The following is a 27,572-nucleotide window of genomic DNA, read 5'->3' as shown; positions in this document are numbered from 1 at the left end:
TGCACATTTTAATGGTTTCCACGCATCACTGAGTGTGCATAAAGCTCATATAGCAAAAATCCCTTCAAGGGGAGGAAACAAATTTATTTTGTCTGAATCTGCTAGTTGTTAAACTGCCACATAATTATTCCAGATTTCAACAGGAATTACTGGAAAACACAAAAAGAGGGTACTATCATCCTCACCTTTAGCTTACGGGATTTATTTGGCTCATATATTGATCTATTTACAAGACTTCAGAACTCATACAGATTTGCACATTTCAAAATGATTGGATATTCTGCGTACTTAAGACCAAGAAAGCAAAGCCCCAAACTCACATGGAGGAATTCAGAACAAATCATTTGGATAATTACTACCTCTCCTACTCCACTTTGTGTCATCGGCAAATTTAATAAGCATTTTCTGCACTCGCTCATCCAAGACATTTATAAAAAGGTTGGGCATGTGCTGGGCCCAGGACTGAGCCTTCTGGTGTCTCAGTCGCTACTTCCTCCTCCTTAGAGGAAGATCCTTTGATAATCTCTCTCTGAGATCAATCCTGCAACCGACTGTTGATCCGCCTGACACTTGTCCGATTCGGCCCACACCTAGTGAGCGTGCTGCCCAGAATATCATGGGCTCGCTACTGTGTCAAAGGCTTTGCTGAAGTCAAGATATGTTATGCCCACAAGCATTCCCACCATCTTCCAGGGAGATTGCCCGACACAGGAAACAATCCTGGACCCATCCCATCCGTCTTAAGTCTTGCCGCCCAGAGTAGACTATCTGTCTAGATGGGCGGGGTATAATAAAATAAATAAAAATAAAATAAATTGTTGTATGCTGCATGCCATATGTGCAATTGTTTTTATTTGTCTGTTTTCTGGGTTTGCTGCTTCGATTGTTGTACATCACCCAAGGGTGACCATGGGGTCAGACAACTGGTGTAGAAGTTTATCTTGTACACCATCCAGAGTGGCGTCGGCCAGAGGAGGGGTATAAAAATTAATTAAATAAACAAATAAAATTAAAATAAACTAGAGCAATGAACCAGGGTGCGAGAACGAAAGCCCACCAGAGCTCCCCGTGCCTCGACATGTTTGCAGCCATCGCCCCTGTCCCACCCTCCTCTGCACAGGCTGCACTACAAACCCCATCACCCCCAGCCCACAAAGCACGGCGCCCTACTCCACAACCCACCAGGCCATAATAAAAGGATAGGGTGCGACCACGTTGCCCACGACCACATACGGGGCACAGCCCATCCGTGTCAGGAACCTGGGTAGAAGACCGCTGGGGAGGGTGGGATTTGTAGTCCTGGGTCTCTAAAGAGGAGGGGGAATAGCTTTGGGGTGGGGTGGGGGGTCACGACGTCTCTCAGACTCACGGCTGGCCGCGGAGAGGGGGAAGCGGAAGGGGAAGGGAGGGGACGGCTCTGAGCGCTGTCGTTCCAAACCCCCCCCCCAAAAAAAGAAAAGTAACGAGTCCGAGTTCTGGAAGGAACGGAACGCCCCCTCGGGGCGGGGCGGCAGAGGAGAGCCCGCTCCCCGCTCCCTCCTGGGAAAGACCCGAGGCCGAGGCGGAGAACGGGGGCCCGGCCGCCCCGGGGCCCCCCTTTCCTTCCTTCCAGGGCGGCGCCGTTACCTGCGAGTCCCGGAACTCCACCACCACATTCTCGCTGCTCCAGCGCGCCGCCATCTTGGGCCGCCCGGACAGCCGCGGAACCCAGCGCCGGAAGGAAAACGGGGAAACGCGGAAGTGACGTCAGGGGGACGCGCGCACGCGCGCTAAGGGAGCCGGGAGATGTAGTCTTAAAGGCGCCAGGCCAGCCAGCCGCCACACACACTCCCTCTTTTCGTTCCGATTGGGTGACCTGGTGTTTGAAGCGCGCGGCTCGGTTGCTAATGCAAAGGGATAATGATGATGATGATGATGATGATGATGATGATGATGATGATTTATTACGTTTGAACATTAAGTCCAGCCTCTCTCAAGGAGGCACAGTGTGAGATTCGAACACTCAACCTCTGGCTCCCTCAACCCCTGAGCTCTCTATCAGTCTTAAAGCATCACAATCATCATCATCATCTTAAAAGGGACCTTCTGAATTATCGAACCCAGCCCCTGTCAGGGAGGCACCGTGAGGAACTGAACTCCCAACCTCTGGCTCTGCAGCCATGTACCTAAACCACTGGTTCTTAACCTTGGGTTACTCAGGAGTTTTGGACTGCAACTCCCAAAAGCCTTCACCACCAGCTGTGCTGGCTGGGGTTTCTGGGAGTTGCAGTTCAAAAACATCCGAATAACAAAGGTTAAGAACCACTGACCTAAACCACTGAGCTATCCAACAGTTCATGATGATGATGACGATGATGATGGGTCAGACCTGTCTGTGCCTGGGAATGGCATGCTCTGGGAGACAAATATTAGGGGTTGTGGTGAGGCCCTTTGCACATGCCCAGAGGCTCATTGTGTGCCCAGATATTTTACTTGTGAATTCTGTGATTTTTTCCTCCTAGGTCTGAAGAAGTGGTCACTCTACCTACTATATCACCCAGAGTAGCATTATGTGTATTGCTGGGGCTACTTCAAGGTGTTGTTCTTAACCTTCAAGGCCCTGAACAGCCCTGGCCAAATGCTGAAGTCTTCAGCAGAACCAATCCCCCCCCCCCTTTGAGACCACCATGGTCACCGGAGAGGTTCCTTTGAGAGGCATGTGGGAGCCAGCTTTCTCCCACGTGATGCACAGAACGTGGAAGGCGCTGGCCTCAGAGCTGCAAAAGAGTTTCCACTCTCGCTGCCTTGAGGAGGACGACAGTTTTCTGCGCAGTTTTATTTTGTGCATTTCAAGTGTTTGTACATGTGTTGACTTGAACAGTTTTAAAGGCCTTTTGCTTTAGTTTTTGTGAGTTCCTAGCGGAATCTGTTTTTATGGTTTTATGAGTGAAAGCAATAAATCATACTAACCACAGGACAAAACTCAGCGCAAAAACGCTGCTTCCTGATTTTGAAGTCCGTTCGACAAACATGATATATAGCCTTGCAGGATGATTGACTTGGGTTCCTCTGCACTCCCTTGGTGGGTTTCAGGGATTTTGCTCCCTGAGAAACAGGAAAGGATGTGCTTGTTCTTCACATAAAGAGGCATCATCCTCACAGCAAATGGAAAGAAAATCTAGAACCTACCTGTCCCCACCTCTAGGATTAAAAATAAGGCAGAAAGCCCATCTGTTTTTAGGCCGACTTACTCAGAGGTCAGTCCCATGTATGTACCCCCACATGCGTTCCTGGAGAGTAAACATGCAGCGTTGATGTCTCTCGGTGCCTGACCACTTTGAACCTGCCAGTTCGGTGGACATGCTCCCAAATCCACTGGGTTTATTTTTATTTTATTTTATTGCAGACCTCTCCCCGTCTGTTCAGAACTGAGGACCGCCTGGGGCCCGACTTCCCTCCTGGTGAGGGTGCCAGAGCCGACCGCGGGAAAGGTGCATCTCCCATCTCGCTGGAGAGGGTCGCGCCACCCCAAAACGAATCAAACCCTTTCAATTGGGGGCAGCCCCTGAAGGCTGTCCCCGGGGCCGCACCGGCGGGGGAGCTCCGCAAGCCCCCCCTCGGCTGGGCTTTCCCGACCCTGGGGCGCGCAGCTGGTTCGCCCCGGACGGAGCCCCCGATGGCGCGCCCGGTCGCCGGCCAGCCGGCCGGCCGGCCCAACCGGGGGCCTCCCGTGCCTTTCAGGGCCCCCCCCCTCCGGCGTCCCGCCAGCTCCTCCGAGCCGACCCTGGAAGCCCGGCCAGGGCGAGGGCGAGCCGGCCAGGAGGCAGCAACCCAGCCGGCGCTCCGGTGCGCAAGCGGGGCCGGCGCGCCAGCCTGCCGGAGCCCTTGACGCACACCGGCGGTGATGATGAGAAGGAGGAGGAGGAGGAGGATAGTGGCGGCGGGGGCGGGGAGAGGCTTCGGCGCAGGCGCTCTGGGCGGCTCTATTGTCTTTCCCTCCGGTCGCCTTTCAGGAGGACGGGCTGGACAGGCGGGCGGGCGGGCGCACGGACGGACGGCGGAGCCTTGCCTTGCCCGGCGGGCGGGCGTCGGGGCGGCCGCGGAGGAGGAGCGCGCGGCGGCCCCGCGGGGAGGGCAGGCGGGAGGGCCGGCCGGCGAAGGGACAGGAGGCGCCTCTCCGGGCCCGGGCTGCCTCCGCGGCCGGCCGGGGCGCGCCTTGACGGCGGCGGCGGCGAGAGCTTGCCTCTTCGGGGGCGCGGCGCCCTGGATGCGCGGCGGCCGCGCCCGGGGAGAAGGCGGAGGACGAGGAGCCGCCGCCGGGGCCGTCGCTCCCTCCGGTAGGGCGGGCCCCCGAGGCGGGGCGGCGTCGGCCCGGCTGCCGGGGCGCCGCGGATGAGCCCGGCACGGGACCCCGGCCGCCCGTCGGGGCGCGGCGGCGGCGGCGGCGGCAGCGGAGCCAAAAAGAGGAAGCGCAGCAGCAGCAGCAGCGGCGGCGGCGGCTCCGACGGTGGTGGCGGCGGCGGCGGAGGCGAGGATGCCCGGCTCCGGCGGCGGCTCTAACTCCTAGTCCCGCGCCCTCCTCCTCCTCCTCCTCTTCTTCTTCTTCTTCCTCCTCCTCCTCCTCTTCCTCGCCGCCGGCATGGGCGGCAAGCAGAGCACGGCGGGGGCGGCGGCGGCCGGGCGCTCCCGGGCGGGCGGCGGCGGCGGCGGGGGCCTGGCCGGGGTGTCGAGCGACGACAGCGCCGTCCCGCCGCCCGGAGGGCTCTCCCACTTCGGGCAGTACCGGGCCTCGGGCGGCGGGGGCGGCGGGGCGGCCCTGGGCTTGCGCAGCCGCTCCGTCAGCTCCGTGGCCGGCGTGGGCGTGGGGCTCGGCCTGGAGGGGGGCCCCGCCGGCGCCGGCAGCGTCTCCTTCGGCCTCTACACGGCTGGAGGCGCGACCGGGAGCTCGACGGCGGCGGCCACCACCAGCGGCACCGCCGCCACCACCGCCACCACCACCACCTCGGCGGCCGCGGCGACGGGCGAGGCAGAGCGGGCCGGCTCGGACTCCACCCCATTCGCCCATGGCAACGGTTACCAGGAGACGGGAGGCGGTCACCACAGAGACGGGATGCTCTACCTGGGTTCCACCCGGGCCTCGCTGGCCGATGCGCTGCCTCTCCACCTGGGGCCGCGGTGGTTCGGCTCGCACAGCGGTGAGTCTCGGGGAACGTCCACCCGGAGGCCCAGGGTGGGTCCTGGGGGTGCGGGGTAGGGAACCGCCTCCCCACATGGAAAGCTGGTGGGCAGCCCAGGAGGTCCTCTGGGAGGGGGCTGTGCGGGCCAGATCTCTGAAAAGATCCAAATGACACAAGCTTCCGAACCCAACAGATCTCTGTGTTAGGCCAAGGTGATGGGATAAAGCTGGGGGTGAAGGCAAGGAGGCCCAGCCGCTGGGCCGGATGGGATGGGCTTGAATTTTGAAGCCGGAGGGGCCCTCGTGGCCCCAAGCAGGACACCGGTTTCACAGGGGATGAAGCGATGGTGGCTCCTTTCATTGCAGATCCCAAGCCAGGCTGAGGGCCCTGCAGGCCTGCCCCCTGGCCCTCGGCCTTGCCTTGCCTCAGATGGGCCCTGTTGTAGGCTGAGAGTGGCGGAAAAGCAACCTAGGAGAGTGGATTTCGACAACCGACTGGGTTAAAACCATCCTTGGCCGCCCAACTGGTATGCTCAGCGGTTGAAGGACACAGCCTCCGCTGGGCAAGTGCTGTTTGTGGTTTTGGCAACCTGTGAGGAAGGGAGCTAGCCGCGAGGGTGGTCCAGGGTTGCTCAGGATGTGATCAGATGGAGATAAAAGATGGCACCAGAAACGGATGATTGGCAGGCAGCAGGCTTCCCTGACAATGACATTTTTCATCTGCTGGGGAATGGCTCCAGCTTGCTCTCTCCCCCCCCCCCCATGTGGAAGCCCTAGAGCTGGGCCGAAAAAAGGGCCAGCTTGAACACAGATCAGGGTCCGGCTGGACCACATTTTCCCAGGCATCATGTGATCACTGAGAAAGTGATCACACTGAGTAGCTCTACAAGCGTAGGTGATCATATCCTCACTTACCTGATTAGTTCCACCTTCTTGTACCCTGTTCCACCTGAAGCCACTGACTCTGCCCACCATAGGCTGCTGTGTCTTCTGCCAGCTCACCAAAAAAAGCTTTTTTAAAAAAAAAAAAAAGAGCCCCACAAAACTCAAACGGGAGAAACCTAAAGCTGTAGTAATAGATCAGTACTTTTTCTCAGTTGGAAGACCTGAAGCTGGATCATGTATCTTTTCTCATTCAGGGCTAGTCCAAAGTTTGCTGTCTGCGGTAGGGTCACAAATGACAGCCCATAGGGTGCGTTGTTGCCCCTACCAGCCGAGTTATTCTGGTGATCAGGGTAGAAGAATCTCTCGGGCACCCACCTGCATTGGGAACAGATGGGTTCATTAATTATTTGCAAGTTGAAATTTGCAGCCTGGGGCAGCTGCCTCTCTCTGCCTAATGGTAGGGTTGGTCCATGCCCCGCTCTTCAGTGGCGTCAGAATACAACGCCCAGTAATTAGCCAACAGCGGTGCAGAAGGATCTGTCATGAAGCTATTCCAGCACTTGAATTTCCCTGCAGGCCGCATTCTTCTCTAGAACTTACTTAGTCCTAGATGTTGACAGGGTTTGACCTTCTTTTTCCCCCCTGTTCAGAAGTGGTAAGGAAACATGAGCTCTGGATATGCCTTGAGTCACAATGGGGAGCAGGTGTTGGTTCTCATTCAGCCCCACTGGCCATGTGAGAGACAAGGAACATGGACCCCTTTCTCCTTTTTAGCTTGGAATGTGCCCATTCCAATTCATGAGATTTGTGAACCTCTTCTGGACCCAGTGCCAGTTTACCTGTTGCTCTGGAAGGGGACCTTTGTGACTGGCACACAGGGCTTCTCCTTTTAGTTTTGTTCTCTCCTGGTGAGAAAAAGAGAGTTTACTTGTTTGGTCTGGAAAGTTTTTGGATGACAGGAAACCTGGTTGTTTCTGAGAAGGCTGGCTTGAAACCAGGCTGACAAGAAGCTGGGATTATCTGAGATGGAGAGGAGAGGACTTTGCAAACCAGGTCCTGGATCTGCTAAGTTTGAAAACAGCCCCACTCATGTTAGGGGGAGGTGCCTGCATGTCGTCAGGTTACCAACGTTTTTCCTTTGTTGTATTGCAAGGTGAAACAAAGATGAAACTGTGGTTAGGGTTTCCAGATCTCATGCGGAAAATTAAACCAAAAAAATAAACAAACCTGAACTGGAAAATTGAGCAGCATTCCCCTGGTGCAGAAGTTCGCACCCAAGTTCTGGCAGGACGTGGAGGGAGCTCATTGCCAGCTGATTATACTTTAGTCATTTATCTGGTACTTGCTTGATAGATTTAAAGCATTAATTAAACAAGGTGATATCAGCAAGTCAGGAGTCCAGTGGCATTTCCTCGACTCCCCCCGGCTTTTTGAAACATCATAATAACTACATTTACATTTTCACCAAGGAACGGCGCAGACCCAGCAATGCTATCAATGGGGCAGCATGACGGCCATGGCACAAATATTAGATTTGTGATGAGTTCATGCTAATTTTTCTCTGGACTAGCTCGCAAAGACAAAGAATGCATTGTTTGGGATGTCACTGCCTGGGCTCAAGACGAGCGCATAGATCGTTGACGGCTGTGATGTCTCCTTTCTTCGATACCCTTTCTCGGAGGCTGGCTCTCGGGAGAGCAGAGGATAAATCTGTGCCTTTGGCATCCCAGTAATGAGCTTGATCTTCCATTGAATGCATCCCATATCGTGATGTTTCCCTGAGCTACTGGGGGGGGGTCTCACCTGGCTTGCTGTCTCTCTGTCCCAGCATTGGGGGTCTCCTGTTAATGTTAAGAATAACAATGCAATGAAGGGCGTAACGGATTCTGTGCTTAGAGGACCATTTTCTTCCACTGCACGGATGGACACGGCTGCTTATCTTAGTCCTCTGACAGAAGGTTCCCACTTCTTGCCTGCAGGGTTTTTTAAGAATGAAAAGCCAGAAAGCCCTTCCAAAAGCCTTCCCCATTTCAATGATTTGCTTTCACTTTGGTGGGTTGGTTTGCCATAGAGCGGCTGGGTCTCAGTGGGGAGGACATTTTCGACTACTGTCCCCATCTGCCCCAGCTTGTCAGGTTGAGGAACGCTGGGTAACAAGCAGGGTCCAGCGCAGGTTATGGGAAGCCCATGCTACCGGAAGGTCATCTTGGAACGCGAGCCACTGCTTTTGCTTAATAACAGACCGGTGTTGCATAGCGACCGGAATAAACCTGTTTCTGCTCTTAGTCAAACAGAGGAGGTACTTAGAAGGGGTGAATTATGGCTAACCCCTAGCGTGGTTGCGTGTTTACATTCAGGGCAAGATGCGTCCAGAGAGGAGGTCTTAGGCATGAGCTAACTCAAGGGTCAGGAGTTAGGAACAGTGTTCTCACATGCGATGGAAGCGTCCTTCATTGCTCCACACACACACACCCCAAGCACGGATGCTCTGCAGAAAGCAGCGGACGCCTGTGGCTTGATACTTTTTATGAGAAAGGAAGTGGGCAAACTCTTAGAAAAGCTGCAAGTTCATTGTTACCTGGTCACGGGGAGCTTTCCCCCCCCTGGTGCCTGTAGTTTGTTGTGCTGCAGTTTCTTTGCTTTCCTTTAAAATGTCTGTGAGATATATCGCTCTCTTCTCCCCTTCCAAGATGTTCCTTGTTGAAGCTGAGGGACCTGTGCTTAGGTTGAGTTCAAAGGGAAGACAGGTAGTCGATAAAGAGGCGCTGTCAACTCAGAGTGGCAGAGTGTAGCGTGACCTTCCGAACAACTTGCTCAGAATCCCACTTGAGCAGGAGCCGATGGTCTTGAGAAAAAAACAGTGGCGGTGGTATTTGAAGCAAGGTTTTGGGAAAAAAATGGCCGGGGGGGGGGCAGGAGTTGGCTGGACACATTTTGTAGGAATGGTTTTATCAGCTCATGGTATGAAGCCGCTAGAAGTTTCAGAAGGAGTGCGAGAAGTGGGTGTGACAGGAGACGTCCGTTGTCCATCCATGTGGCTCAGTGATCCAGGGGGTCCCTTCCTGCTCTGCTATTCAGAGATGATGATGATGATGAGCTTCAACAGCAGCCTGATTCAAAACATTCACCATACGGTTTCGGTGACCTCAGAGCATCGTGTTGAAAATGGGTGAATCTAAAGAAAAACCAGGCCAAAAGGAAGCTGAACTGGGCTCAAAGTCGCGTTGTTGATTTAGAACATCTTTTGACCAGTTTTTGGGTTTGTTCTCAGACAACTTTAAAAACCACAGCTGAAACCATGATGAGCCTTTGTGTATATAGTCTTTCCGCGCGTATGTGCGCGTAAAATCTATGACCATGTTTATCTGTACAGAAAGGAAATTTCTAATACCCTTGCCAATCCCTCCATAAGTCAATTACAATCGGAAAGGATCCTTATCATGAGTCAAAGCCAGCTGCTTCGCCACATAATTTGCATCATTAAAAAGGAAGCAGAGTGGCCCTCAAGTCCTGCTTACGATCCCTTGGAGGCTTTTTTTAATGACAAATTAAGGAGGAACTGGCTCAAGGCATCCTTGGGACCTGCGTGGAGAAGGAACGTCAGCAGTCCACGCACGCCGCCTTGAAACTCCTGTTCAGGGATGGTCTGAAGTACGACCTTGCCTTGCAGAGTTCAAAGATCTGTCAGTGCTAGGTTAATTATGTAAATAATCATTAGAAACCATTATCACTGCATCCATTGGCCAGTTTAAAAAAAAGAAGAAGAGGCACATTAAGCAAGCTTTATAATAATAATCTCAGAATGGCAGAGCTGGAAGAGACCAAGGAAGCCCCAGGGGGGAATTGAACTCCCAACCTCTGGCTCCACAGCTGGATGTCTTAAACCACTGAGCTATCCAGCAGTTCTTTATTATACTGTCTCAGCACCTATATTGTACAAGTATGAAAGTTACTCAGGCTCCTGCTGATTCCTGTAGGGTATCTCTCTGCATAAAATGTATGTTCAGAAGTTAAGAGGTACTGGGTTTTTTTAGGACATCACACCCTTTTGAAGCTCCTTGTTGCAGTTCCAAATAAGACCATGGACATTTGCGCACTAGTTCCTGGACTCACGTGTCGTCACAACTCAGTGTTCAGTCTAGCCAGGGTGTTCTGCCTTCATGGCTGCTGATGGCAAGCTATGATACAACCTCAGCATATAATAATAATTACACATCGTCAAAGTTCTGGCTTAGGAGGACAATCAGAAAAGGGGGAGTGGGCACTAGTGTTCAGATAGCTTCAGGAGAAAGGGCTGTTCATGTGTACATGTATTTATGTTGAGTTCAAAACCAGAGGGGGTGGCTACAGGAGCATAATCATTCCTTAAGCCCTAGCGTGGGTAGAAAGTGGGGGTGTTTGGGGGAGACAAGATGAGAAGTGGTGGCATGTGAACACAAGAAGGGTAACTAGCCACTACCATAAGCAAGATTCATGCACTGGTGATTTCCAGGATTGACTACTGTAATTCTGTCTACATGGGGCTTCCCTTGAGGTTGACCCGGAGATTGCAGTGGGTTCAGAATACAGCCATCAGACTAGTGACAGGTGTCAGCAGATTTGACCACCTCTCTGCAGTCCTGGTGAGGATCCTCCAGAAAGAAGTCGGGCCTTCTTAGTGGTTGCCCCCATCCCTCTGGAATTGCATCCCGGTGGAGCGACGCCTGGCTCCCTCCCTCCCCAGTTTTAAGAGGTTGTGGAAAATGCATATTTTCCAAGAGGCAGTTGGAGGCAGCCTGTATTGAAGTTATTCACCCACTCTGTTTCATGGCACTGTTCAGTTTTGTTTTGTTTTTTAATGTCAGTTTCTTTCTTTTTTTCTTTCTTTTGTTGGAACGGGTGGTTTTATTTTGTTTGAATGGTGTCGCTTTATTGATTTACAGGCATACCACCCAGAATACACTAATGGGGCAATATAAAAATTTAAATTAATTAAATTAAATCGAATTGACACACAGCACCCCACTCCCAAGTTCTAGCCATCTTGGTTCCTTTAAGGAGAAAGGCAGGGTAAAAATATTTTAAATCAAATACTAGTGCAGGATTTGACAGAAAACCTTGACTTATTTACTTACAGTACTTACTTACTTACTTATTTAACATAAATAAACAAATTTTAATATATTTAAATATTTATTTATTTAAAATATTTTTACCCCACCTTTCTCCTTAAAAGGACTCAAAGACCCATGGCGACTTACATGTTTAATGCATAAAACTTGCTCCCTTTCAAACTTGTTTTCTGCTTACAGACATATTGATTTATGGCACATTAACCAAGCTTGTTAGCTGGAAGAAGAAAACAAGCTTCACCGGGTGATGTGCAGCTATTAATAGTAAACTAGTCCTCGCTCTTGGGCTTTTTTTATTTATTTAACTTATTTATTTATACGAGGCTGGTCAAGGTTAAGGAGAAAAGGAAGAGGAGAAAAGCAGCTGAACCAGCGTTCCTACCCCCCCCCCCCCCATTTCAGCTCTTGTTGAGACTGGCTGAGATGGAAATAGTTCAGGTAGGCTGATGAAATGGCTGCTGGCGAGGTGACAGCTGGAGTGAGCCACAGGCAGCTTGTCTCTTAGCAGAGGTGACGGGGATTTTTCCCTTCCGCGCTGCTGTGCTGGGGCTGACTCGGTCCAGGGAGCCTCAGGTCTTCTGTCTGCCAGCCTTAAGCAGTTCCGTTAACAAGAAGGGCTTCCTGGAGGAGGAAACTACCAAGCTGGCAGCCACGCAACAGCATGGAACGACCACAGCTCTCCAGTTTGGAGAACTGTGAGAAAGATTTTGTGACTGCGCTACCATTTTAGTAGGTTTGCTGGTGACCAGCGCTGTTTCCTTGTAACGTTCCAACTGGCGAACACAAAATGTGCCAGAATTCACAAACGGAATATTGCTTGTAGATGATGCTGGCAAGACCAAGGCCCTGTGCAACACGGACCCCGTGCCACAGCCATGTCTTACGTTTACACAACAGCCGTTGGTCAAACAGAATAGCTTGGGAAATTTAGAGCACTGTTTAGGAGGTCAGGTTGCAAACTTAGTATCAAATTTCTGCTCCGTCCGAATGTCTTCTAGGTCCGACTGCAATGTTCTTCCGCTACACTGACTCATTAATAAGCATTTTAGCACATATGAAAACATGCATTTACATAAAAACTTTAAAAAAAGGTTCAACATTGCTTCTGGTGTTGAAGGAGTGGAGGAATCTTGTTGTCACAGATACTGGTCAAGGCAGCCATGCTTCGCTTTGCTGGGAGGCTCCAAAAAAGAGTTTCTTAGTTTGTTTGTTTGATTGTTTGTTTACCTTCAAAGACATCCAGTTACACGAGTAAGAAAGAGTTTCTGAAGGACCCCCACTGCTCCATTCTGTTATCTTTCCAAGACGTATAAACAGGAATTGAAGATGGTTACTAGTACTGTTTACATCCGCAGTTCCGGGAAAAAGTATTTAGACTTGATTCTTGGGTCAGGCAGAGTACAATATCGGATTTTATCCTTCAGCAGTATCAGGTGTGCCCAGGTCAAATAAGCAGATGCCCTTTGGCTAGGCTTTTTTGGCAGCTTCTGCGCTCCTGGACCCCTCTTCCTGCAAGTAACAGCTGAGCAGAAGACACGGTTCTATTCTTGTCCCAAATGGGAAAAAATCCCGTGAGAAGCCAAGCTATTTGCAACAGCTGGAAGATTCCCCACCCCACAAATTTGAAAACTTAATGGAGCCCAGTGGGAGTATTCCGGGAATGAGGGACCGAGTCTATAATTGGCTTTCTAAGGAATATTCCCCCAGAGTGATGTGATGTTGTGATTTCTGAACAGAAAATGGCGGGCGTTCCTGTTGGCTCCATCTGTGGGAGTACAGTTATGGCCAGGTTGAGTGAAGCTGATCGTTTTTGGGAAGGGTTTAACAGTCACTTCTCTGGACATTTCAGCAAGTCGTGGCCATGAATCTACAAATGAAGTTGGCCCATCCATTCCTAGAAAAAGCACCCTGTCAAATGCAAACTGTGCGCGTGTGTGAGAGAGGTGGGGGGTAGCAGCAGTGGAGCAAAAAAAGCAAGATACTGTACTGTGATATCGTAAAGGCTTAACAAATTTGTTTCACTGTGAGTTTTGATAGATTAAAATCCATTTCCTCAGACACCCTGGATGTTGACCCATCTGATGGAAAGGGCACACACAAACAGCCGCTTTTGCCAACATGGAGAAACAGAGTAGCCTGTCTGGCTGTCAAACGCAGTGGTGTAGAGGCTCCAGGGCTCATGGGGTTGAAGCCCCATGACATTTTGATTAGGAGGGACTATGACATCATCTGCCATCCCCCCAGACTTTCTTGCAGCTTTTGTGTTCATCTGCATTCTTCACTGTAACTGAAAGGGAAATAGATTTTCCCAAGATCCATATATTGTTTGCAAGCAGCCCCTGTTGCAATACAAAGCATTTGAGGTTACCTTGGTTTTGAATGGACAATTAGGAGCCGTTAACTTTACAAAAGACCTGCTCCTCATCGGTTGATACCTGAGCTTTTGGGGAGGGGACAGTTTACAAAGACTTCACGATGAGTGCCTTCACATTTTCAAGACATCACCGATTCAAATGGCACAGTATGTTTTCAGACAGTGGCCTTGAGTAAGCTCCTCTTTTAAGCCCAACCCCATGTTTGAGGATTTCACTCCTGGGCATATTGCTGTGTCCCGTTTCAGTGGCTTAAACCTGGTGGGCCTCAGGCGAATCCCAAAAGGAGCCAGCAGAGTTAATAAAAATGACAGCGAACAAAAGATGGGAGCCCTCCACCCCCCGGCCTGCTTCAGTAGCAAAAAGCAGTTTTCCTGCTTGAGGAGTCTGGGGCTCTATGATCTTTTATGCAGTGTGTTAGTTAAGTTTTGCAATGAGCCCACAATCTCGTTAACCCAGCTGCCTCGGCTCCTTTCTAAGGAGAAAAGCAAGGTAAAAACATTGTTAAGTAAATAAATGTAACCAACAAGCAGACTCGCCCACCTGTATGTTCCTGCAGGGGTTGGTTCAGGTAGCCCTGGACAGGTGAGTTGACCATTGTTTGCGCGGCTGTTCTGCAGCTCATGGAGGAATCACAGTGCATGAAATGGGCCTCCTCTGGTGTGTCTTTGGAGCATTCATGGACCTGTGTCCGTGTGTGTGTGTGTGTGTGTGTGTGTGTGTGTGTGTGTGTGTGTGTGTGTGTGTGTGTGTGTGTGTGTGTGTGTGTGTGTGTGTGTGTGTGTGTGTGTGTGTGTGTGTGTGTGTGTGTGTGAAGTGCTGTATCTTTATCACATTCCATCGCTCCTTATGCAGGAGTTTGCTTTTCTTTTCTTTTTCTTAAGGGCTTTGTGTGCAAAACGGTGCAAAGCTTTCCTCCCAGGAGTGCAAGATCTGTCTGTGCACTGCAGCGCAGCTGAGCTCTGTATTCCAGCTATTTTAGTAAGTGTGAATCTCCGCACTCCGAGACAAGGTTTCAGGCAGATTTGTCTTGAGGCGGGGGAGGCGGAGAGCCAAGGAGAGGGAAGGAGCGCCAAGAAATGTCCCCGCATTGTGTCGTTGCTGTCCTGGTTCAAGCTATAGCTGCTGACCTGTCCTTCGCTTCCCGAGCACCTTTTTTCTCCCCAAAAGATATCTTTCCTGGTTTTCTTAAGGCATCGACCTCTTACATTAAAATGTGATTAACGTCCCCCCAGGTGGTCCCACCTGCAAGCCCTTCCCTCTGCAGTTACGAGGTTTCATTGAGGTTTTGGTAAAGGGCATACAAAAATCAATGTAAGTAGGAAGATGGGGAGTGTCCCATAAAGCAGTGGATCGCAACTTTGGGTCCCCAGCGGTTCTTGGACTACAACTCCCAGAAGCCTTCTCCTCCAGCTTTGCTGGCCAGGATTTCTGGGAGTTGTAGTCCAGGAACCTCTGGAGGCTCAAGGTTGGGAACCACCGCCGTAAAGACTGAACATGGAGAAGATTTGTGCAGTTATATTGTGTGATCTGATGCCGCTGTGATGTCGTGGGAAGAGCGCCAGGCTTGTGTTCAGAAGGCCTGGGTTCAAATCTCTGCTTGTGGGAGGGGTAGTACTGTAATGGGAGGCCACTCCCTGAACATCTCATGTGGTTCAGAAACTCTATTAGCTCTCTCTGTAATTCAGAAGGGACTTGATGGCTCCTAGCAACGACGGAGGAGCGCGCTCTTGGCGATGCTTTGGGGGAATCGCTCGGGCTCCTAAATCAAACAGAAATGGTTCAGGACAGAAATAGCTTTGTATAAAAGCAGCTGGAAGCTCTCGTGGGATGCTGAGGTGTCAGGGGTTGCTTCTTGTGATACTGAGATGGGACTCGGGGAAAAAAGAAAAAAGAAAAAGGAGGGACCAGAAACAGTGGCGTTCCTAGTGCAGGCCTGGTGGGCTTTGAGCAAGGATTGAAATGGGAGGTTGGTGCAACATTGCCCATGGTCCCCAGCCTACATGATGAGGCGTGCGCACTGCTCGCGATTTGCCTCTGCTCTCCTCTCCCGCCGTAAACCTCCCCCAGTTGGGCATCTTCATCTTTCCATCATCTCTGCTCCCCCACACCTAACCGGTGGCTGCTGCTTCCCTCGTGTTCCAGCCCTTCTCCCCTTCAGGGTTCCTTCTGCTGATGACCTTTAGGATGCTCGCCATGTGCCACAGCCATCATGTTAAAAAGCATCCCCGTGGCTCTGAAGGGACCCCAAGGTGGAGGCAGGAAGCCCGAGGGGGGGGAGCCCTTGCACCTACATGGGTCAGAGGATGGGTCTTGCATCCCTGTTCTGGCTTCTCCCTGCCTTTACTCCTTCCTCTCTCTGCTCCAATAAAAGCAGGCTGCCCGGGGCTGCCTGTCTGGCTAGAAATTCACGCCATGATCTCTGGTTTCGTCCTCTGGATTTAGGAGGGAGGGAAAGGACCGCTACCGGTCTCTGGGGGTTCGTCTGCATTTCTTCTATAGCTAAACCTGTCTGTCCCCATTCTATTTGCCTGGATACCTTCTCCTTGCAACCAGCTTTGAGCCAGCTTGCCTCCCGAGATAACAATGCGGGGAAATGGCCCTAGAGGCCAAGAAACAAGTTTTAGAAGGTTAGCGTTGTTTTCGCCCTCCTGTTTAACCTGGGCTTTCTCTCATCATCATATGCCAATAGGTCAGTTCAGGCTTAGGGCATCACTTTTCAGGGTTTCCTAGGTAGAAAGTACTCAGGAGAGAGGATGTCCTTTCTTCTAGGGGGTGCCCTGGGACTGCGAAGCTCGCCCAAGGCCACCCGGGCTGGCTCTTTTCCCAAGAGTCACTGTGGGGGAAACGAATTCTCAACCTCTGAGCTACCCAGCCAGCCTGCAATAGCCTAAGAACAGCCCAAATAACTGCCCCCCGACAGCTACTAATATGTGTGAGAGGTATTATTTACAATAGTTAAAAAAACACAAATCGGCAGGGGGCAATTGGGGGGGGACCGCTGGATCGGGGCCACCCCACTAAAATCCGAGGGAGACACCTGTCACCTCCAGACCTCTGGAAACGGAGCACCTTTGGTTTAAACTGTTGACAAAAGTACCACAACTCTTGGAAGTCATTTTTGCAAACTAAGCGCCAACTGTTCGAGAAAAATTAGAAAAGGCTGTGTGGTCCTTACACAATACAGATGCAAGCGCAGACAATACCTTTATTAATAATTGTGTGCTGTCAAGCCAGTTCTGACTTATGGTGACCCTTTTCCAGGTAGAGAATATTCAGATGTGATTTATCATTCCCTTCTTCAGGGGATCCCTGGGACTGCGTGCAGCTGGTCCGAGGCTACCCAGGCTGCTTATACTCACTCAGAGGGAAATCGAACTCTCAACCTCCCTCTCTGCATCCAGATACCTAAGCCACGGAGCTATCCAAGCAGCTTGTGCTTAATTACTAGGGTGGAAATCCCACTCATCAGTTATCCAGGGGCGCTTTGCTCCTCTCAAACTTCACAAGATCCAAAATTGTAATGTGTAAATTGGAAACGGGTCCTGAGGTTGTGAAAAAGTGCCAGGACTGATAAGGTGCAGCTTTCCCAAGGCTACACGGGCTGGCTCATCTCCCAGTGGGGTGCACTGGGAAATCCAGCCAGATGTGTAACTGGAAGGAGGCCTTACAAAATAAGCAGCCACCCCCAATAATAGGACTCCTAGGAGGGAAAAGACGTGGCAATGGTGACCCAGTAAAAGAGGCTGCCATCTCTCTGAACATGCACAAACAGCCACGGGCGGGGCTTCAAAGATGGAACTGGAAGGGACAAGCTGGTGAGGGATACGGTGGTTCGGATAGATGGTGTCGCCATATAAAGCCCTCGATGACGAAGGCAACATAACTCAGAGATAATGATCCAGGAAATGAAAGTCTCCAGGAACCCCATGTGTGGCACAGAATTGCTCTCGGCCCCATCTCTTAATAAATCTCATTTGTTCTTGGCTCCGTTTCTCCTCCCATTTCCTTGCTCTCTTCTGCTCTTTGGCCAAGAATGTTTTGCACAAGAATAACTCAACCAAACCCTAATCGGCCCTCTTAGAAATGCATCTTTTTCAGGTTAAAAGTATGTTTGATGCACATACAAAAATCTACAGTTAATATTGATTTCCTCCCCCTCGCTTGTTGACAAAACCGGTTACTGTTTAAATAAAAAAAGAACTGTATGTAGGTGATTATATTTTGAGTGGATTGCTCAGCACCCCCCCTGGGTTTATAAATTATTTGTTCTGCTGCGTGTTTAGTATTTTCCTTGTTACAGAAAATGGACAAGGCTGTAATTTTCTCCCTAATGGGCTGACAACCGGCCATAATAAGATCTGAGTTAAACAAGGAACATTAAGTCAAAGTCGTGAGTTTTGTGACCCAGAAGGGCTGGCAGTCACATTTAGTATCTGAATGGATAGAAATTTGTTGGGAAAGGTGGAGGGAACATAAGGAGCATGGGAACTGTGTTCCCGCAAAGAGGAGCAAATCTAAGGACTTATTTTTGGTTGCTTAAGATGATGATAAGCTGGCTGGATAGCTCGGATATCTGGCTGTGGACCCAGGGGTTGGAATTTCCGGTTCCCCCACTGCTGTACCTCCTGGGAGAAGAGCCAGCCTGGGTGGCCTTGGGCAAGCTGCACAGACCCAGGGCGCCCCCTAGAGGAAAGGAATGGGAAACCACACCTGTGTATTCTCTGCTTGGAAAACCCTGAAAAGGATCACCGCATCAGAATTGATTTAATGGCATCGGATGATGATGATTAAGATGGTGATAACTCACCTTTTTGTTTTCATAGTTGAAGGCCGCTTGGGTAAGAATCTTGGAATGAAAAAAAAGAAACTAAACACTCCACGAGATTTAAGAAAAACCAGCACCAAACCCTCCCCCCCCCATCATCTTCAAGTCTGTACACAGGGGAGGAAGAACCAGAGAGTCTTGCTTAACCTCCGGGAGCCCTCCTGGAGGTCTCTGGCTCGTAGCCTGAGCCACGGCAGCGGCTCCGGGCTTGTTCAGAATCCTAGGAAAGGTCAGCTTTGCTTTGGACTGATGTGCCTGTCTGTCCGTCCATCTGTCTAGCGGTCTGCTGCCCTGCTGTGCAGATCAAGATAAGCTCTGCCCGGGCACGCCAGGGCCACGTCCCTCGGCAGCTGGGCAGCCTGCCACCCTGGCTTGGTCACCTGGGCGCATCAGTCAAAACCGCTTCCTTGCTGTTGACGCGAGCTTTCAAAAAACACTGGCGCCCCTTGTCCTTGTTCTACAGCAGGGTCTCCGGTCGTGACAGAACCCACTGCCTCGGTTTGCCCTTCCACTCTGGGTGAGAGCGTGGCCGGGTCTTCTGTTAATCTGAGCCTCTCCTCTTGCCGGAAGCCCTCCCAGCCATCTCGGGTGGCTCCCGCTTCCGAAACATCTCTGCGTGATCCTGGCAGGCGGGGTGGTCGTGGTGGTGGTGGTTGGAAATCATGGCCCCAAAGGACCAGAGAGATCCTTTCATGAGTGAGACGTGGCACATCCTGCAGAGGGTGATACCTTTGCTTTTTCCAGGTCCTGGTCAACCCATTTCCAGAGGCTGGAGGCTGTGCGCTCCCGCATCGAGGGTGAGGGTTGCTCAGCAGGCAAAGCCTGAGCAGGGCATCTCCTGGGAATGAAAACCCACTGACACAACCGTTAGTGGCCTCTTTTCTTTTCAAGCAAGCAGAGCCCCAAGGCCAAAGTTGCTTTGTTCTTTATAGTGCTGTTATTTACCATATTTTCTCCAGCGGCCAGGTTCTTGGGTAAACTTAGCAGCTGCAACGGTGGGAGGCTCCAGAGGCAGGCTGCTTGCGGTTCTGAGTCGCAGCCACAAAGTTTCTGTGCTGATTTCAGAGCCTAGCTGATTGTAATCGACGGCCCTTCAGCTTGGGAGCTTCTCACAGCCAACGTTTTGTTTAAGGCATCAGCCGCTCTACTTACCTTGTTCTTTAACTCTGCCAAGGGCTTCCAGGGTCTGTGTGAGCCTCTTAAACACACCTTGGCAATGTGTGGCTTACCAGCTACGTTCTGTGTTCGCCCCGCCTGAGGTTGGACAACCGTTCTGGCTTTATAGTGACGAACAAAAGACATCTTGCGCCTCGGGGGAAAAAAGACAGAGGGGAGAGACAGGGGAGACCTTTTCAAAGACGTGAAGGGCTGTCCTACAGAGGAGGGGGGCCAGGGTCTGTTCTCAACCCTCCCAGAGTGCTCAAGCGACAGGAAGCCAGATTTAGGCTGAATATCAGGAAAAACGTCTTACCTGTTAGAGCAGTACAACGATGGAACCCACGACCTCGGGAGGTAGGGAGTTCTCCAATGCGGGAGGCCTTCAAGGGAATATTAAGACCACCCTCTGCTGTCCGATCTGCTTTGATTTGAATTCCTGTCTTGAGCAGGGGGTTGGACTCGATGGCCTTAGAGGCCCCTTCAGACTCGATTATTCCATGATGATGATGATGGTTCTGTAATAAAGAGCAGACACAAGAAATTCAGGGAGGCCTCTGTGTCCAGTGTCCCTTTTGCTATATTATATGTTGGAGTTGATACAGCCTCGCATGCCGCCTCTAGCAGGAGCGGTTTAGGAGAAATCTTTCTGGGCTGCTGTAGCTGTCAATCAATCCAACAGTAACCAATGGTTCCTGCCTCTGATTTCAAAGAGAGTCCCGCCTCTCTGCTCTTTTCCCCTCTCTTTTAGTCTGCCGACCGTTAGTGTAATCTGGGTCACTTGCTGGAAGGAGTCAGCAATTAGTCTGATTGAGACCCGTTGCTGTCAGCAGTCATGTTTGTTCAGAATGCTTTTTGATCTGTTCAGTTGTAAGTAAATGAACCCTTTTTATTCTTTCTTTTACCAATGCCTCAGAGTACATTACCGAGGCTGTAAGTGCCAGTTGAAGAGAGAAGGGGGGGGTCTGTGTTGGGGAAGCTTGGTCTGTGAGTCCCTGCACTTCTGCTGCACAGCTAGAGTGCACAGCTAGAGTTAACAAATTTGTTTTCAAAACTCTGCAACATTCTATGTGTCTGATGTATAAGAGCTCTAAAGGAAACCGTGATGTCTCTGCATTCATATTAAGAGTTTGTGTTCTCGCTGCTCTCCCTCCCAAGAGTGCTAAACGGTATCCGCATGAGCAGATGCCAGCTACGTGCCGCACTTCTGCATTCATACACGAGTGTGCAAATGTTTTTATAAAGTTTTAAAGGATGCGGTTCTAAATCTTTGGTCATCCACTCCTTTCTGACGGTCGCTTTCTCTAACATAGGGATAATATGTTCTTTGGGATAATATTCTGCTTTGGGACAGGGGGAAACCTTAAGGACTAGAAACATTTCTGGAGAAAGCAGTCCCACTCTTGTGGGACAGAGGCTGGCAACCTCGGTGGTTGTCCACAGAGAGAATTATATTGTTTCTTCCTGCACGGGGCTACAGTTGCTTGGGGTCCCGCAGGAGGACATGAGCTTAGCACACAGATAACTCTGGCGTCAGACGGCTTCTTCTCTGCCCCTTGCCAGCAGGGCAGGGTTTGCCGACACAATTATTGCAAACACTGTACTGCAATGCATTCTTTCCCCACCTGTTCTTTCTCACGCTGCCTTTCACAGTTCTGTCCCCAGTGCTGAAAAATCTCAGGATAGAAGGCTCTAACCTTTCATGATGTTTATAATGTTTGCATACCAACTGAACAGTTGTCGTTTCTTCCAGAGAATCTCTTTAGTACTGTAGTGTACCATTGCAATTTTTTTAAAATGCAGGTGATCATACTTACTACCATTTTCAGGCCTTCCTATGGGACTCTTTACCAAAAGTGGCCAAGAGCTGTCAGTGAATACCTGTAGGTGTAATAGTGCTGTTGGATCCCCTTATCTGCTGACCCACTTATCCACGGTCTGAAAATATTAAAAATTCCAGGAAATATATACAGTATTTCTGAAGGTGAAGTTAGCAAAACTGGGCACTAGGGGGATCCAGAGAGCATGCTATGTATGGTGTTTGCCTATAAAATAGCGTTTGCGATCATCTGCGTTTTCCAGCCTCCACGGGGGGGGGGGGGGTCCTGCGGTGTATTCCAGTTTCGATGACATCTTTCCCCCATTTTTGTTCCCACTGGTGCCACGTCAGGTCTCCCTGTGTAACCGATCTGCCCTCCCCTCTGCCCTCCTTCCCAGGTTTCAAGTGCCCCATCTGCTCCAAATCCGTGGCTTCCGACGAAATGGAGATGCACTTTATCATGTGTCTGAGCAAACCTCGCCTCTCCTACAACGGTAAGTGAGGCCCCTCCAAGAAGTCGTGCGGTCTGGCTGGTTGGTGGCCAGCGAGGGTCTGAGACGGGTCACTTTCCTCGTTGTCTTTTGCGTCAACTCTACCCATCGGGTATTCGCATGCGACGCCCTCGCCTTCCAGTCTGGGCTTCTGCCAGTTCCACCGGCACCGCTGGGTTGTGTCCATGGCACCACAGAATCCAGTGACGTTCTGTTGCCGAAAGAACTGATCCAAATGGCCCGAAACACATCCGTGTCCTTGGCCATTCTGAGGCAGCGGGAGGCATGCCCACCAAAATGGGAAAAGTGGGGGGGGGGGATAATTGTGCAGAATTGCTTGCATTTCTTTATTTTCCAGAACGATGGATTGTGTCCTGCACGCCAGCTTGCACGCTGGCATGGTGGGTTGTGTGCCCGCCAGGCAGTAAGAGCTGCTCTCCTTGTGTGGTGGGGATCAGGGCCTTCCGGTGTGGAAAGGAACTGTCTGTGTGGAGAGACCCTGTGTGTGTGCACACGTGTGCCCCTTTTTCTGACCTAGCCCCAAATCCACTCATTCCTGGTTCAGTCTTATGCTCAGAGTTGGATTGCTTTCTGCCTGGCTCAGGGTGGCGGCTTTAGCCAGCGCTGCTGCCCTTACTGGACTGGGTCCTTCCCGGGGAGAAGCTTGGCAAGGGGCTTTCTCTCTCTCTCCCCCCCCACCACCACCGAGGAGTGGCTGTGCCCACCCCAGCAACGAGAGGCCCAATGGGCCGGGAGATACCCACGCCAGCTGTCGGTGCCACGCTGCCTCCGTCCCCCAGCGTCCGTCCCCGAGGTCAGCCGGGATCCACCCAGGCTGGCCGGCTGGCAGAGACGGCGCCAGGCAGCTCCCGAGGCTGGAGAGCTGGAAATCAGGTCAGGAAGAGGGGGCGGGGGGGGGGAGCCGGCCCTGGTTCTGCATCACAGCCGGGCCTCCCTGCCAAGCACGCCTGGCAGACGGCTCCGCCACCCACCCCCTTCATTCCTCCGCCTGCGCGGCGGGGGAGGGATTGCAGGAGTGAATCCGAGCAGCAGCATCGCCTGCTCTCCCTCCTTCCTTCCTTCCCATCACCTTCTGTGCTTCCTTTCAACTCTCTTCTGCTCCATTGATCTGTGTGACCCGTGACCCGCTCTGCTCCTGCCCAGCTGGTGTCAGGTCCGGAGGGAGAGTTTTCAAGACAAAATCGCCCCCCCCCAGCAGTTTGGCCAGCTCATCCACAACTCAGTTGGGTGACCTTTGCAGCTTCCTCTCTTACGGTCTGACCTTCTAAAGCTTTTGCTTCCAGGCAGAAAGAGGCTGGAGGCGGCTGGGAGGTTTCCTTTGAAACGTCTCTGTGTTGACCTCCGTGGCCCATGTCACATCACTTGTTAACATTTCATCCCATTAGAGATCTTAAAGTCAATTTGCTGGCTTTTTTTCCCCTAACTCGCTGAACTGTTTCCTCAACTTCACGGATCTGCACGTAACTCTTGTCGTGGCACGCAGGATCCATATTGCCCATCCTCGGGAATGCCGGTTACGATGCCTTTTTGAGTTGGCAAAACTTGCATCTAGAATCAAAAGCTGGTGCTTCCGGGGTGACCTTCGTTCTCTCAGCTGAAGGTGGGCCACGCTAAGGATCCCCTCCAGCCTTTTTGGTTCGTTTGGATGGGAGAGGAGAATCAGGAGGAGTGAAAAACAAATATAGGCGCCATAAAAATAAACCCTCACCACAGGTCAAAGCTGGCTTGTCCTTCAGGTGGATGTGGCCACCTCAGAGAACGGAGAGCTGAGAATAATGAATTATACATTGCCCTCACCACCAGACCTTAATAAACTCCACTGATACCTTCCCCAATTAACTTCACCTCCCTCCCCCTTCTGCCCCTTTCCACATCTGTTTCTGCTGCTTTGGGGTCCTCCCTCCCTCCCCATTATGCAATCATCTTGTCTACCCATGCTTGTTTTAGGTCAGGTTATAGACCCCCCCCTCCCAATGATGAAAATGGATGCTTTCCTACTTGAGGGACCTCACGAGAAGACAGACCCACTCCAAAGCCAATAAGGCTGGGGACAGGCTAAAGCAGGAGGAAAAGAGGGAGACGACATGGGAGATGGGTCAACTCAATCAAGGAAGCCACCGCCTTGAGTTGGCAAGAGCTGAGCAGGGCTGTGGATGAAAGGAACATTCAAAGGTTGCTTATTCCTAGGGTTACCATGAACCTGAGACAACGCGAGAGCCCATAGCCACAAGAGAAATGGAGTTTTATACCAGCTGGTGGCTTATCCCTCCTTGTCAACAGGCAAGCAGGGAGCGGTTTCCAAAAAAGGGCAAGTTGGCTGTTGGGCTGGAACAGGGATACGAAGTAGGGAACCCTTGGGAAAAAGTAGCCATTGGGTGTGACCTTGTGTGTGTGTGTGTGTGTGTGTGTGTGTGTGTGTGTGTGAGAGAGAGAGAGAGAGAGAGAGAGAGAGAGAGAGAGAGAAGGGGCATTCATTTCTGCCTTTCCTTCCCTCTTTTCCTGCAGACGACGTGCTAACCAAGGATGCGGGCGAGTGTGTCATCTGTCTGGAGGAACTCCTGCAAGGAGACACAATAGCCCGGCTTCCCTGCCTGTGCATTTATCACAAAAGGTGAGAGCCGGGGAAAGAGACCTGGCTGGGGGGAAATTCACAAAACGCAGGCAGCCTTGCCTTGCCTGAGGCTCCCCAGAAAAGCTCCGGGGCTCCCCAGTTGCTCCTCCTTCCTCCCTGTCATCCTCCCACTGGGTGACTACGGTGAGGCTATCCATCATCTGCTTTTCCTTGTTGGGCTGCGACAGGGACTCGGTCTCAGGGGGGTGGGGATCCCATGCAAAAGGTGCTTGGTCCAACCATCACAAGGTCCATAAGAAAGGATGCTTTTCTGACAAACCTCCCCCCCCAATCTCTTCTGCAGTTGTATAGATTCCTGGTTTGAAGTGAACAGATCCTGCCCGGAGCACCCCTCCGATTGACCCCGGAAATGCTTGCGGGCCTCTCCCAAGGTTAGAAATTGCTGATTTGCACTTAAAACACACACACACACACACCCTGGGGGTTTCCAGGTAGGGAATACTCAGAAGGGGTTTCTCATTCTCTTCTCCTGGGGGCATCCTCGAACGGTGCAGCTGGCCCAAGGCCACCCAGGCTGGCTCTTCCGGCATGCACTGTGGAGGACTGAACTCTCAATGTCTGGCTTCACAGCCAGATACGTCAACCACTGAGCTATCCAGCCATCTGCCATTCATTCATTTCAGTCGTATTAGGCAGGATTATATACAAACTGTATCAAAGAAAACGTTCACCAATATAGGCATGAATTGTCAGTTTGGTGGTTCGTGTCGGTTCATTTATTGGCCAAACAGGCGTTTGGCGCGTCAAAGCCCCACCTCCTCCCTCAAGGCACCCACTCAGAAGCAGAGCCTGGAGGAGGCGGGGCAGGGAAGCCAGGCTGCTGCCTCTGAGTGGGTGTCTCCTGGAGGAGGCGGGGCTTTAAAGCCCTCAACATTCATTCAGCCGGTAAACAAACCAGCATGAACTTCCGAACCGGTGATTCGTGCCCATCTCTAGTCACCAGACGTGGAAAGAGAAAAACCAACTGCTCCTAAGGCGTTGTTTACCAAGCAGGCAAATTCAAAAGCAATTTTTTAAAATTTATATTGTACAGCGAGAAAGAGAAAGATGTCATTTACTTAACAGCCACCAAAATGGTCAGTAATCGGTAGACCAAAAATGGTGTCTGGACAGCTTTGCAGTGCGTGAGTCTGACTTGTTTGCCACAAGCTGCAAACTCGAATGAAACTCTTGTGAATGCCCCTGGCTGGAATTTGTCCAGACTCTGAACCTTCAGCCAGTTTCTCTGCTCAGATGTAGGGGGTAGATTTGCAAACCACTCGGCGCCTAGTCCGACCATACAAGCGACTCTTCCTGCACGCACAGTCCCGAAAACAAGTGGTTTTTTTCTTGTCTTGGACCCTTGTGTTTGCTACGCAGAGTTCACACAGAGCACCAGGGCTGCCACGCAAGGCCCTGACTGTGGGTGGACGGGGGGCAGGCATGGGGTCAAAGCTGAGAACGGTCCAGTATTCACCGCCGTGATTGTGCCAACCCTCCCCAGGTACCTCTGAACCCCTGACGCTGCTTTTCTCTCACCAGGTTGCCCCGCCCATCATCCTTCCCACCTCCAACCTCCTCCAAACGGGCTCTGGAACCCACTGGGATGACAATGCAGAGGGGGCGGCAGTTGGGTGGACGAGAAAACAACAACACACACACACACCCCATCGGTGAAGTTGCTGCCTTTTGAGCTGTACCTGGGTGGCCAGCAGCCTGGATCCAGAGAGAGAGAGGAGTGTCGGGTGCGAGGACGGGCGGCCAGCCTCTCCCCAGCAGCGCCATGATGTTTGTGTGGGCCAGACCGGGCCACGAGCCAAACGGAGCATGACGGCCACCGCCCTTCGGCCACGATCCGGCGCCCTCCTGTGACACACGGGTCACCCTTTTGCACTGACCACGTGTGTGAGGGGGGGTTTGTTTTTCCTCTCCTATTCTTTGCCCTGAATTTGGGGGGGGGGGGGGTTAACAGGAGGAGGACTTCTGTCGGGTGCCCCCCAGCATCCTGAGGAGGGAAGGTCCTTTTCTGTCACTTTTCTTTTTGGAAGGCGTCGTAGGTTTGTCTTTTCAAGTGTTTACAAAACAAAACAAAACAAAACAGCCATCTTGTGTCGACTGATGTGTGTGCCTGGTGATGTTTACAAGACTGCCATCCGCTTGGCTTCCCAGCACTCCATGAGGCTGGAGGACCCCAAGACCTTTCTCCTGGCCCCCTCCCCTTCCACATCTGGCCCCGGGGGACAATCCCCACCTCATTGCCAAAAGTCACCCCCCACCCCACCCTTTCCTTCCTCCTAGTCTGGGTTTGGACTCCCCACACTGGGGCGGCTTCGGAGGCGTTTGGAAGGGCTTCTGCCGCCACTCACAAGTGTCCTGCTACGATGCCTGGAACTTTCTCAGCCCTGCGTGGAAAATAAACAGCAGTTTTTTCTTAAAAACACACACACACATACACACACACACACGTATCTTTGAGCACGAAGTGGCGGCCGTCTCAGCTATGGGGAAATGCCCCAGCAGGTAGCTTTCATCCAGCTGGAAAGGTTATCTGTATTTATATAGTGAAACGAACTTCAAAAAAAAAATTAGAGTGGGTGGGGTGGGGGAAATACATTAAACACTTGGGAAGGGAAGCTTCCCCTATTAGTCAAGGTGTTTTGATATGGTATTAAATAATGTTCAATAAAATAGTCACTGTTATTTTATCCCAGTGGTGTTTTTAAGTTGTCCTGCAGCTTGCTTGGGAAATGGAGGGCGGGGAGGGAACAGCAGCTTCTATATCCACAGCGTATAAGGGTATATCGGAGATTCTCTGTGCTTATTTCTCAAGTTATATACTGCTATTTTTTGCCCTGGTGGTGCACAGATTGGTCTGGTTTCGTTTCCTTTCCCCTTTGATTTCCTTTTTTTTTCTTTTAAAGGCCTGCTGTCCTAGTGTTAAGGCAGCTGGCTGTCCAAAGGGGGGAGAAAGGAGGAAGTTTTAACACAGCTGTGCTCTTACTGTGCTTCTTGCATTTGGACGGCCAGAGCAGAGCTTGTTTAAAACTTCCTCCGCTCTCTCCCAATTCCTCACTCTTCCCCCCCCCCGCCCTTTGGTCTGTCAGCTGTCCTAGTGCTAGAACAG

At 51.5% G+C, this 27,572-nt stretch overlaps 2 protein-coding genes across 3 annotated transcripts in view; one reads left to right on the top strand and one right to left on the bottom strand.

The window, feature by feature from the left end:
• WDR59 (WD repeat domain 59) overlaps positions 1 to 1,722 on the bottom strand; it is a 37,384-nt gene extending 35,662 nt beyond the window's left edge. Inside the window, exon 1 of the mRNA XM_020797906.3 lies at positions 1,627 to 1,722. Within this exon, the coding sequence (XP_020653565.3) occupies positions 1,627 to 1,680 (54 nt within the window). The 5' untranslated portion in view covers positions 1,681 to 1,722. The remainder of the gene's footprint in view (positions 1 to 1,626) is intronic.
• A 2,251-nt stretch (positions 1,723 to 3,973) lies between these two features.
• On the top strand, positions 3,974 to 27,153 carry ZNRF1 (zinc and ring finger 1). 2 transcript variants are annotated; one of them, XM_072980872.2, is made up of 5 exons: positions 3,974 to 5,174; positions 21,724 to 21,819; positions 24,343 to 24,448; positions 24,753 to 24,840; positions 25,953 to 27,153. In XM_072980872.2, the coding sequence occupies exons 1-4, from the start codon at positions 4,619 to 4,621 to the stop codon at positions 24,808 to 24,810; spliced, it is 816 nt and encodes a 271-aa protein (XP_072836973.2). In that variant the 5' UTR covers positions 3,974 to 4,618; the 3' UTR covers positions 24,811 to 24,840; positions 25,953 to 27,153. The 2 variants fall into 2 exon arrangements, with proteins under 2 accessions (XP_072836973.2, XP_020653595.3); XM_020797936.3 differs by having other exon boundaries at positions 3,980 to 5,174; positions 25,991 to 27,153.
• Positions 27,154 to 27,572: the final 419 nt, after the last annotated feature.

The sequence above is a fragment of the Pogona vitticeps genome, chromosome 10, assembly GCF_051106095.1.
Source record: "Pogona vitticeps strain Pit_001003342236 chromosome 10, PviZW2.1, whole genome shotgun sequence".
Lineage (NCBI taxonomy): Eukaryota > Metazoa > Chordata > Lepidosauria > Squamata > Agamidae > Pogona > Pogona vitticeps.
Note: the sequence above shows the minus strand (reverse complement) of the source record. Positions and strands in the feature narration are given on the sequence as shown.

Coding starts and splice junctions, on each gene's coding strand:
- ZNRF1 (XM_072980872.2), top strand. CDS start 4,619: ATGGGCGGCAAGCAGAGCACGGCGGGGGCGGCGGCGGCCGGGCGCTCC. Junction 5,175..21,723: donor GTGGTTCGGCTCGCACAGCG/GTGAGTCTCGGG, acceptor CCTCCTTCCCAG/GTTTCAAGTGCCCCATCTGC. Junction 24,449..24,752: donor CTGTGCATTTATCACAAAAG/GTGAGAGCCGGG, acceptor TCTCTTCTGCAG/TTGTATAGATTCCTGGTTTG.